This window comes from Schistocerca piceifrons, chromosome 3 (genome assembly GCF_021461385.2).
Source record: "Schistocerca piceifrons isolate TAMUIC-IGC-003096 chromosome 3, iqSchPice1.1, whole genome shotgun sequence".
NCBI classification, from domain to species: domain Eukaryota; kingdom Metazoa; phylum Arthropoda; class Insecta; order Orthoptera; family Acrididae; genus Schistocerca; species Schistocerca piceifrons.
In genome coordinates, this window is record NC_060140.1 from 936,260,215 (window position 1) to 936,273,196 (window position 12,982).

General features: G+C 38.9%; 1 protein-coding gene across 1 annotated transcript in view; it reads left to right on the forward strand.

Annotated features, from left to right (window-relative positions):
• The first annotated feature begins 4,177 nt into the window (after positions 1 to 4,177).
• Positions 4,178 to 12,982, forward strand: part of LOC124789238 (neurogenic differentiation factor 4-like) — a 43,261-nt gene continuing 34,456 nt past the window's right edge. Inside the window, exons 1-2 of the mRNA XM_047256533.1 lie at positions 4,178 to 4,302; positions 10,788 to 11,013. Coding sequence (XP_047112489.1) covers positions 4,178 to 4,302; positions 10,788 to 11,013 — 351 coding nt within the window. The remainder of the gene's footprint in view (positions 4,303 to 10,787; positions 11,014 to 12,982) is intronic.

Genomic DNA, 12,982 nt, shown 5'->3' on the forward strand with positions numbered 1-12,982 from the left:
ACTGTATTTAATCTTTCCTTTAAGAGCACTGTTACATCCTTCGTAAAAAATTTCAGCTGAACTTATCTCTAGCTTTAGCCAGCTTTCAGCACTTATAATGATTTAAGCTACAAAGCTTTTTATTAGCACTTGGAGCACTAGTTCTTTCCCAACACAGATAAAACAGCTAACAAACTACAATACCAATGGTTCCTATGTCTACCTTCTCCCTCCACTATATTTCCTCTTTGTTATTTATTACTAGCTGACAAATCCACCATTTAAAGTCACTTAGTCTTATACAAAAAGGTGTGCATTATTCAGGAACACACATTTTCAATAACTTGCCAGCAGCCATAAAAAGGTTAACAACCAATGAAATTCAGTTTAAGAGAAGCCTAAAGGATTTATTGGTGGCCAACTCCTTCTACTCCATTGATGAATTTCTCAGTAGAACCAACTGATTTGTGTGTGTATATATATATATATATAAGTACAATATAACTTCTGCACAATTTCAGTGCAGCAATGTGTTCATTGCAAATAAGTGTGTGTGTTTGTAAGTACTATCTAACTTCTGCACCATTTCAGTGCAGTAATGTGTTCATTGTAAATAAGTATTATAGTAGTTGTATTACACATTTATTACCTTATAAATAAATTAAAAACTTTTTTATTTTAAATTCAGTGCATCAGTACTTGTAAAATGATCCTTTCATATAGTGTTCATTAAACAATGATGATCATTCCACTTGGTTGATTGATTGGTTTGGGGAAGGAGACCAGACAGCGTGGTCATCGGTCTCATCGGATTAGGGAAGGATGGGGAAGGAAGTCGACCGTGCCCTTTCAGAGGAACCATCCCGGCATTTGCCTGGAGTGATTTAGGGAAATCACAGAAAACCTAAATCAGGATGGCCGGACACGGGATTGAACCGTCGGCCTCCTGAATGCGAGTCCAATTCCACTTGGGATCTGTGGAATGGTGCATTAGCTTATTTGTTTGAGTTGTCAATATTTGTCATGTATTGTTGTTTTTCTGAGATGCTCTACATCCTGGAGGACCTCCTCACTAGGGATCAATTGGAATGAAAGTAAATCTAATCTATCTAATCATTGCCAGGGTACTCATTTTGCCAGATTTCGGTTAGAAATGAAAACAAAAAATGCATTGTGTTTGTAGTGTAATTCTAAATAAAAATTCTATTTTCATGCATTCATTACAACATCTTTGAAATTGTGAAACAATCATACAGAGAAATGTGAATAATGCACAAATGTGTAAGTACACTATCCAAATTAAAAAAAACATAGTATTTCTGTATGCTGGGCATGCTGATTCACATGTCTACAACACAGTTTTGTAGATATCTCTGTGGTAATGCGTCTACATAGCTCTATAGACAGCTATTGTTTTCATCCACAACCATTTGAGCTTCTATGTTGAAAGCTGTCAAAAGTGCTGCCAAGTGTCAGGAACTTCCTTAAGGTGACTGAATATTATGAGGTTGAATGAAAAGTAATGCCTCCAGCTTCATCAATTGGGTTTGGATGGGAATATTTTAATAAATCAAATGCAGAAATAATCCTTAGAATGCGATCTTTAATTTCCAATATTCACTTTTCCACATAATCACCAGCCAATTGGATACAATTCTGCCAATGATGAACAAGTTTTCTGAAGCCATCACAGAAGAAGTCGACACTCTGTTGCACCAACCACAGTCTCACAGTTCTCTCAACATCTTCATCAGAAGCATAGTGATGTCCCCACAGATCACATTTTGTTATTGGGAACAGATGGAAGTCAGACAGTGCTAAATCTATAATGTCTGGAGGATGCCATACAGTGATGAGATTCAGTCTCTGAAGTTCTGCTGTGCTGGCACGTGAAGTGTTTGGTTTGGCATTGTCATGCTACAGAACACTTGTTAGTTATCATTTCAGAGTTCGCAGCATTGTGATGTAACACTCTGAATTTATTGTTGTTCCACAATCAAGGAAATCAAGATGGATAACACCATCTGCGTCCCAGAACACTATAGCCATGATTTTTCCAGCTGAGGGCTGTGTCTTGAATTTCTTTTTCTGGGGCGAGACTTTGTGTCCGTATTCCATAGCCTAACATTTCATCTCTGGGTCATAATGGTGTAACCATGTTTTGTCTCCTGTCACAATTGAATGGAGGAAGATGTCACCTTCATTTTCATAACACGAGAGGAGTTCCTTGCAAATTTCAAGTCTGTGTGCTTCCATTTCAGGAGTCAGCATCCGGGATACCCACTGTGCACAGATCTTCTGATAACCAAGCAAAGCAATAATGTGACCCACATGTTCTTGATAAATGCTGATTGTGCTTGCAGTTTCTCTCTGAGTGATAAGACGATCATCCTGAATCAATCTGTCAACATTTTGCTTGTGAAACTCAGTGGTTGCTGTCACAGGACATCCAACTCTTTGTTTGTCACACAGGTCAGATGTTCCCACCTCAATATCTTTAAACTTAGTTGCCCAATGATGCACAGTTCTCACATCAACACAATCACCATAAACTGCTTTCATACTCTGGTGAATCTCCTTTGGGGTGACACCTTCTGCTGTCAAGTATTCAATGACTGTACATTGCTTCAATCACATTGACTGACCATCTGCACAGGGTTCCATACTTTACACTGTAACAATGCAACAGTTCAATGCTAAGACTTCCCGCCAACTGGAGCTGTAGAGAAGAGGCTACAGAACAAGTCAGTACCTGCCACATACCAATGCTGCCGAGTTACGAAGTTGGAGGCATTACTTTTCAGTCAACCCTCATAGAAGTGTCTTTGTAGTGAAGAATAAATGTATTAAAACACCATGCAGTTTTTCAAACCCAGTGTTCATGGCATCATATCTGCTGAGCTATGTGTGGTACTATGACATAATTTTGTAGGTGTATTTAGCAACATACGTGGGCATTGTCTGCAAAAAGTTTTGCAGATATTGTTAGTATCACAGAAGTAATAATTTTAAACATCATGCATGATGTGGTAGTATTTAATGTAACTCATTATTTATGAGGTCATGCATTGTGAACTACGATAGCTGGGTAGTTCGTACCAGCACAGCAATTGTTGCCTGATGGTAAGGGATATGTCTACCAAGTTTGGTTGAAATCAGCTCACTGGACTAGGAGGAGATGTGAGATGTGGAAAACACACACACACACACACACACACACACACACACAGATATGCAGGTTGATAATTATTGATCTACATGAAATAAAATCATCATAACTTCTGAACAGTTTGCATTAGGATGTTCAAGCTGCACGGCTGGCCATGGGACATGATGGGAATTAGTAAGCACTCTAGGGTTTGTTTCACTTTCATTTGGATGAATTTGTCAATAAGTAAAATTGACGCATTTGGATCAAGAAGTCTCTTCATCCTCAATGGGTGATTGTGTGGTGTGCAATGTCCAGTGACAGAATAATCGGTGCAATATTCCTTGATGGCATGGTGACTACTGAACAGTACATGAAGGGTTTGGAAGATGATTTCATACCTGTTATCCAAATTGACCTGATTTCGACAAGATGTGGTTCATGAAAGATGGAGCTTGACCCCATCGAAGCAGGAGAGTGTTTGATGTCCTGGGGGAGCACTTTGGGGACCACATTCTGGCTCTGGGCGCCCAGAGACCACTGGCATGGGCCTTTATTGGCTGCCATATTCTCCGGATCTGAACATATGCGACTTGTTTCTATGGGGTTATATTAAAGAAAAGGTGTGCAGCAATAACACCAAAACCATTTCTGAGCTGAAAACAGTCATTCAGAAGGTCATTGACAGCATTGATGTTTCGACACATCAGCGGGTCATCCAGAATTTTGCTATTCATCTGTACCATATCAATGCCAATGATGACAGGCACATCGAACATGTCATAACCTAAATATCTGTAGTGACATTTACAAGTTGGATAAAGTGTGTGCATGCCATCGTTTGTAACTAATTTATGTTTTTTTCATACAGTTCAATGACTGTCATCCAGTGTGCGTGTGTGTGTGTGTGTGTGTGTGTGTGTGTGTGTGTGTGTGTGTGTGTGTGTGGATTAGGATATATGGCTTAGGAGTGCTGTATTTAAATGAGCTTAACAATCTGCGTAATATTTTAATGTGACTAAGCAAAAAATATGTGACAGATGATTAACTATGTCTGAGAGTGATCGCCGGGCAGATGGACGGGCACAACGTGTTCGAGCTCGGAGGAACAAAGCTAATGCTCGAGAGAGGCATCGTATGCATGGACTCAATGCTGCACTTGATCGTCTACGCAGGTGATCATTTCATGCTTTTTATGGTTGAACTTAGCCAACAATTCTCTCTCATTCCTGTATTTTTGAGAAAGAATATATATTACATAATGAATAAATCATATTAAACATATCTTACATTCTTTTAGATCAACTTGTATACACTTTGTTTTTTCAAAGGCCAAAACATGTATAATGTATTTATTATGCTGTGGTTGCAAAGAAAATTATGCACAATTAGGAATGTGGCAGCCCAGTTACTTTCTGTTCTTTTGAGAAAAACGTTCTTATTTTACAAGTAAAACATGATCAAGCTATTTTTGTCAAGTGTGGGCTCTCCACCAGATCTGAATTTCTTGTGAGTCTCTTAATTAATGTACAGCAGCAATGTTTGAGGTGATGTGGATTAAGCTGAAGGAGCAGCCTATATGATGTCTTCTATGGCAATCAGTGACAGTAATGCACCCAGGATTGTCCACAACAATAGGGACAGAGCCAATATTCATCAAGATAATATGTGGCCAGAATTACACCCTATGGATGTCTGACAATGACCAGGGCAGTATAAAACTGCAAGGTATAGGTTGATGACAATGGAATTGAAGAACATGTTGCCCTTGATCATTGACGGCAAGCTATAGCAGTTACACAGAGTGACCCTTTCTACCATGACTGTTTTACATACTGGCAGAAGTGTTCACACTCAGCAGAAACCATGAACATATGGCACACAATGGGGTGAACCTTAGTGGGTGAACATTCAGAAAAGAACTTTTTTCAAGTTCATTTGATGTTGCTTCTGTGCAACATAATTTTCACATATACTTGATAATGGCGTAATATAAAGGCAAAAACCAATTGTGTGAACTAAATAAAGTTACCAAAAAAAAAAAAAAAAAAAAAGAAATCAACTGGAGTTATTCATTAATTGCACAACAGTTGAAGAATCAGCATCATGCAGACATGGAAAAACTAATAACTCAGAAATAAGCTTGAATTTGCTGACCAAGACTGGTATGCTGAGCTCACACATCAGTATAGAGTCACGAATTAGTGATCCTGATGTCATCATAGTGACTATGGTTACAAAAGTTAATAAATCAATCAAGAAGGCTAGGTGAGTGTTGCCGTCAGAAAGCGCAGATAAGCAGTTGTTAGCATCTCACTTAGACAATGAACTGACATCATTTAGTTCCAATGTGATGGACACAGAGGAATTATGCAAAAAATTTAAGCAAATTCTAAATCATGCTCAGACAAGTACATGCCTAGTATGTGGATCAAGGATGGAGGAGAAACAAAATTTAGAAAATGCTGAGGAAACAAAGGCTGTTGCAATCTCAGTTCAAAAGATAACATGCAAATGATGATGGACAAAGGTTAGTAGAGATTCTTGTGTCTCTATCCTGTGCAAGCTGCTTCATCTCCCAGTACCTACTGCAACCTACATCCCTCTGAATCTGCTTAGTGTATTCATCTCTTGGTCTCCCTCTACGATTTTTACCCTCCATGCTGCCCTCCAATACTAAGTTGGTGATCCCTTGATGCCTCAGAACATGTCCTACCAACCGAACCCTTCTTCTAGTCAAGTTGTGCCACAAACTTCTCTTCTCCCCAATCCTGTTCAATATTCCTCATTAGTTATGTGATCTACCCATCTAATTTTCAGCATTCTTCTGCAGCACCACATTTTGAAAGCTTCTATTCTCTTCTTGTCCAAACGATTTATCGTCCATGTTTCACTTCCATACATGGCTATACTCCATACAAATACTTTCAGAAATGACTTCCTGACACTTAAATCTATACCTGATGTTAACAAATTCCTCTTCTTCAGAAACGCTTTCCTTGCCATTGCCAGCCTACATTTTATATCCTCTCTACTTCGACCATCATCAGTTATTTTGCTCCCCAAATAGCAAAACTCCTTTACTACTTAAAGTGTCTCATTTCCTAATCTAATTCCCTCAGCATCACCCAACTTAATTCCACTACATTCCATTATCCTCGTTTTGCTTTTGTTGATGTTCAACTTATATCCTCCTTTCAAGACACTATCCATTCTGTTCAATTGCTCTTCCAAGTCCTTTGCTGTCTCTGACAGAATTACAGTGTCCTCGGTGAATCTCAAAGTTTCTATTTCTTCTCCATGGATTTTAATACCGACTCTGAATTTTTCTTTTGTTTCCTTCACTGCTTGCTCAGTATACAGATTGAATAACAGCGGGGAGAGGCTACAACCCTGTCTCACTCCCTTCCCAACCACTGCTTCCCTTTCATGTCCCTCGATTCTTATAACTGCAATCTGGTTTCTGTACAAGTTGTAAATAGCCATTCGCTCCCTGTATTTTACACCTGCCACCTTCAGAATTTGAAAGAGAGTATTCCAGTCAACATTGTCAAAAGCTTACTCTCTCTACAAATGCTAAAAACATAGGTTTGCCTTTTCTTAATCTAGCTTCTAAGATAAGTCGTATGGTCAGTATTGCCTCACGTGTTCCAATATTTCTACGGAATCCAAACTGATCTTCCCCGAGGTCGGCTTCTACTAGTTTTTCCATTTGTCTGTAAAGAATTCGCATTAGTATTTTGCAGCTGTGACTTATTAAACTGATAGTTTGGTAATTTTCACATCTGTCAACACCTGCTTTCTTTGGGATTGGAATTATTATATTCTTCTTGAAGTCTGTGGGTATTTCGCCTGTCTCATACATCTTGCTCATCAGATGGTAGAGTTTTGTCAGGACTAGCTCTCCCAAGGCTGTCAGTAGTTCTAATGGAATGTTGTCTACTCCCGGGGCCTTGTTTCAACTTAGGTCTTTCTGTGCCCTGTCAAACTCTTCACGCAGTATTATATATCTCCAATTTCATCTTCATCTACATCCTCTTCCATTTCCATAATATTGTCCTCAAGAACATCGCCCTTGTATAGACCCTCTATATACTCCTTCCACCTTTCTGCTTTCCCTTCTTTGCTTAGAACTGGGTTTCCATCTGAGCTCTTGATATTCATACAAGTGGTTCTCTTTTCTCCAAAGGTCTCTTTAATTTTCCTGTAGGCAGTATCTATCTTACCCCTCGTGAGATAAGCCTCTACATCCTTACATTTGCCCTCTAGCCATCCCTGCTTAGCCATTTTGCACTTCCTGTCAATCTCATTTTTGAGACGTTTGTATTCCTTTTTGCCTGCTTCATTTACTGCATTTTTATATTTTCTCCTTTCATCAATTAAATTCAATATTTATTCTGTTACCCAAAGATTTCTACTTGCCCTCATCTTTTTACCTACTTGATTCTCTGCTGCCTTCACTACTTCATCCCTCAAAGCTACCCATTCTTCTTCTACTGTATTTCTTTCCCCCATTCCTGTCAACTGTTCCCTTATGCTCTCCCTGAAACTCTGTACAACCTCTGGTTTAGTCAGTTTATCCAGGTCCCATCTTCTTAAATTCCCACCTTTTTGCAGTTTCTTCAGTTTTAATCTACAGTTCATAACCAATAGATTGTGGTCAGAGTCCACATCTGCCCCTGGAAATGTCTTACAATTTAAAACCTGGTTCCTAAATCTCTGTGTTACCATTATATAATCTATCTGAAACCTGTCAGTATCTCCAGGCTTCTTCCATGTATACAACCTTCTTTTATGATTCTTGAACCAAGTGTTAGCTATGATTAAGTTGTGGTCTGTGCAAAATTCTACCAGGTGGCTTCCTCTTTCATTTCTTACCCCCAATCCATATTCATCTACTACATTTCCTTCTCTCCCTTTTCCGACTGCCAAATTCCAGTCACCTATGACTATTAAATTTTCGTCTCCCTTCACTATGACATGCTGTATGTGAAATGGGTACATGTTCTCCACACGTAATGGTTGTTATACATGTGTGCACGGGACACTAATATGTTCAGAAAGTTGCCATGTGCCAGTAATAGAACAATGTGTTGCTGTCACTGCACAGGTTGTTGAACTACATTCAGAAGAAAACTGAAAACTTGGAATATCTGTTTCATAAAATATGTTGAAAACTGTGGTGAACACTCTATTATCAGGAATTCAACATGTTGGAAGGCGCTGATGGTATTTTTTGACAGCAGCAAAAGCACTAGCATTGTAAAAGATGTAAACATACATCACATCTGCATATTCTTCATTGGTCTAGCTGTATGGCATTTTAGCCAGCATGCGTACAAACAGAGTTAATCAATGCTTCTCTCAGATACTCTCTTAAACCCTTGCACTACTTCCCACTTCTTGGACACTATGCATTCAGTGAGCTAATTTAATGGCAGAAAGACATCCTGAGCAAAGAGATTGAAAGCAATGAGGCAGATTGGGCTTAGAATAAAATGTCAAAGGAGGTTGGGTGGGTAAGACACATATGTGTGTGCCACAAGCCCAAAACCAAAAGGATACTACTAAATGTGTTCTGTCTTGGAAACCATTTGGAATAGGGCATATGTCCATATGAAGTTTTTTGCTTCAAATGAGTGTTTCTGCCATATCCCTGAATATTGACCATTCATCCTGGGACATCCCCTATATCTATGGAATGAAATTTAATGTAAACAAAAGTGAGAACATGGTTACAACTACATCTACATCTACATGGATACTCTGCAAATCACATTCAAGTGCCTGGCAGAGGGTTCATTGAACCACCTTCACAATTATCTATTATTCCAATCTTGTATAGCACACGGAAAGAGTGAACACCTATATCTTTCTGTAAGAGCTCTGATTTCCCTTATTTTATCGTGGTGATCGTTCCTCCCTGTGTAGGTCAGTGTCAACAAAATATTTTCGCATTTGGAGGAGACAGTTGGTGATTGGAATTTCGTGAGAAGATTCCATCACAATGAAAAAGTCTTTCTTTTAATGATTTCCAGCGTAAATCCTGTATCATTTCTGTGACACTCTTTGCTATATTTCGTGAGAATACAAAACATGCTGCCTTTCTTTGAACTTTTTCAATGTACTCCATCAGTCCTATCTGGTAAGGATCCTACTAGAAAGAAAGATAGACCATCTAGTGGAATAAGAACTAGAGATGAACAGTTGAAGAAGATGGAAAGTGTCAAGTACTTGGGATGTGTGATAGAGGAAAATCGCAACCATCCAGAAGCATCCTTGTGAAGTGATAGGAGCCCGGTTTGGAACAAAGACAGCCTACAAAAGAGCAAAGAAGTAATATGTAGAAGTTACTACACCCCATTACTGACCTATGAATCTGAAACACGGGTAATGGAGAAAAGAGATGTAAGCATGTGAAATGAAGTTCTCGGAAGTACGATACGAGAAACAAGGAGAGAGAAAACACAAAATGAAAGGATAAGGGAAATGATGAAAGAGGAATCCTCGCAGAGCAGGACAGAAAAGTCAAGGCTAAGATTGTATGGGAATATAAAGAGAATCGAAAACAAGAGGATTCCCAAGAAGATACATGAAATGGAGATGAAAAGGAAATGACCCCGAGGAAGACTAAGGGATAGATGTCTGGAAGGTGTGGAGGAATGTGTTGAAAATAGAGGCAAGGACAGGACCAGAGAGAACATGGAAAGATGATGGAAAAACAGTACGAGATGGTGAGGCTTATGTTCCATCATCTACATCTACATCTACATCTACATCCATACTCTGCAAGCCACCTGATGGTGCGTGGCAGTGAGTACTTTGAGTACCTCTATCAGTTCTCCCTTCTATTCCAATTTCGTATTGTTCGTGGAAAGAAAGATTGTCAGTATGCCTCTGTGTGGTCTCTAATCTCTCTGATTTTATCCTCATGGTCTCTTCGCGAGATATACATAGGAGGGAGTAATATACTGCTTGACTCCTCGGTGAAGGTATGTTCTCGAAACTTCAACAAAAGCCCATACCAACCTACTGAGCGTCTCTCTTGCAGAGTCTTCCACTGGAGTTTATCTATCATCTCCATAACACTATTGTGATTACTATATGATTCTGTAACGAAGCGCGATACTCTCCATTGGATCTTCTCTATCTCTTCTATCAACTCTATCTGGTATGGATCCCACACTGGTGAGCAGTATTCAAGCAGTGAGTGAACAAGTGTACTGTAACCTATTTCCTTTGTTTTCAGATTGCATTTCCTTAGGATTCTTCCAATGAATCTCAGTCTGGCATCTGCTTTACCAACGATTAATTTTATATAGTCATTGCATTTTAAATCACTCCTAATGCCTACTCCCAGATCCTGCCTGGGCCTGGAAACTGTTCAAGATGATGATGATGTTGGTGGTGGCGCTGGTTTTCTTTCAATCTACTTGGATGTCTTTACTAAACAAGCTTAATGCTAACTTCCAAATTGAGAGTAATTTATTCTGTTGTTATTGTTTTATTCTGAATATTTATGCACAATATTTGATAAAATGTATTAACAAACTCTTCAGTTCAAACTGCAGGACAGGACTCAAGAGATGAATGAGCACAATATTTTTTGACCTATCAGTTTTATATTTATTGATATCTAAATTGACCTTTCATTTCACAGATGCATCCCACTGCAAAGTCCCACTTCACCTCTTTCTCCAGCATCCCAGCAGCAACAAAAATTGTCCAAAATTGAAACACTGAGACTTGCACGTAATTACATATGGGCATTGGCACAAGTGTTGGCAGAAGGTCATCCAATGGAAGGTAACAGGCTCCTAAGAGTCCTTTCAAGAGGCCTGAGCCAGGCTACTGCATCTCAACTGGCAGCAGCACTTACCTCTCAGGTACGAAAAAATTCATCCATAAATACTTTAACATGTAACTCCCATATTAATATAAAGTGGCAGTGCACTGGTTAGTTATGTCAACTACATAAATATCAGCGTGGTGACTATTAAAAAAATTTATATCAGCATGAAATTAGTTAGTTACTTTATGTTTCTTCCTTAATTCAACTGATAATATAACATTTTTCTTATATGCTGGGTGTTTAACAGTTGCTGTTATGGGCCTTTAGATGTTGTAGAGGTGACTTAGTAGATAAAGTATTGATGAGAAACGAATGTCCAGAAATGTACCATTTGGATGTAAAATTAGTTTGAAGATCATATTACCTTTGAATATCCCACTTGTAGTGCTCAAGAATTTCAGTGGAAATTCTAGAAACAATCGGCCTTCAACCGTTTTGAACACCCGATATTTTAGGTACGAGTGCAGGAGAGTGAGAACGTTTCAACCGATCCACCTGTTTCTAGATGCAGGTCGGAAGTTTGTTATTAGAAGACTGTAAGAGGGGCGAGTCACTGATGATGAGAAGTGTTTGCTATCAGTGCCACAGAAGATGTGAGGAGACTCAACGAATAATTATGTCATATTTTTTGATGTGTTAGTGTCTGTGGTGATTGTAAAAAGACTATTGAACAGTTGAAGATAGAGTGCTATGCACATTCATGTCTTGGACTCAGAGAAGTCAAGATGGATGTTCATATTTTCATATGGTTTTTAAACCAACTCTTATGTCTCAGTGTACTTAATTATTTCTAAAGCTCAAGATACGAATGAGACAAGCGTTAATCAACAAGTATGCTGACACTCAAGTTCATATATGTGATCAATAGATTACAGAAATGAGAAGATATTATTTTCTGCATCCAAAAGCATTAGAACATGGTGACCTAAGTACAGGACCTGAAGAAAACAGGGATTTAAAAACAGAAATGGAAAGAAGATATTAGGCATTGTCATGGCAACCAGGCCTAACGAGATATGAGAATTGTTTCCGGTAATCATATTGAGTCCGATAAACAAATGGAAGAAAGTTGTGAGTGCAACACAGTAAAAAACACGAGACAGTAATAGTTGAGAAAACTGGAAAGAAGACCTCAACTTTTTGACTAAGAAGATTGAGTGTCTTCATACACATTGCGCCGACGACGACCAGTAACCAGCCATCAAAGGTGACTGAACCAGCGGCTGTTCACCAGTGCTGACTCTGTGTCTGATTGCCACCGCTGAAATCAACGTCTGACGCTGACGGCGCCAGTGCTGTCCACCGGTGCTGATTACACATTCGCTCACCAATGCCATTAGAACTGTACACTGAGTGAGCGAAAACCAATAATTATTTGGTAAAAGCTGAGGGTACAGGTGAAGGATATACAGTTATTATAGTTGTTATACTCGGGGGTGAATTTCTTTAGATGATTACTAGGTCTAAGATCAATAAAAATATGGATCAAGAACAACAACTAGCAGAACTAGTCACAACAATTAGAGTGACCAGGGAAATGCCAGACTTCTCTGAATTAGTGAATTTAATTAAAACCCAGCGAGCAGATTCAGCAGCTGTAAAAGCTCAAATTGTGAATTTAAGCAAAAAATTAAATTCTCAGAATGAAGCTCTAAGGAGAGAAATAGGTTTAGTACATTCTAGATTAGATGTTAAGTTGGATGACCAGAGAACAGAGTCAAATGCTCATAATGCTTCATTGAGAGATGAATTGAATGCGAATTTAAGTCTTAAGTTAGATTCAGTGAATACACAATTAAATAGTAACAATACCAGAGAAGGAAAGTTGCTACTCACCATATAGTGGAGATGCGGAGTCGCAATAGGAACGACAAGATGATTCACACAATTATAGCTTTTGGCCATTAAGGTCTTTGTCAGCAGTAGGCACACATACACACACTCATGCAAATGCAACTTGCACACACATCTGCAGTCTCAGAGAACTGAAACTGAGTGTGGTT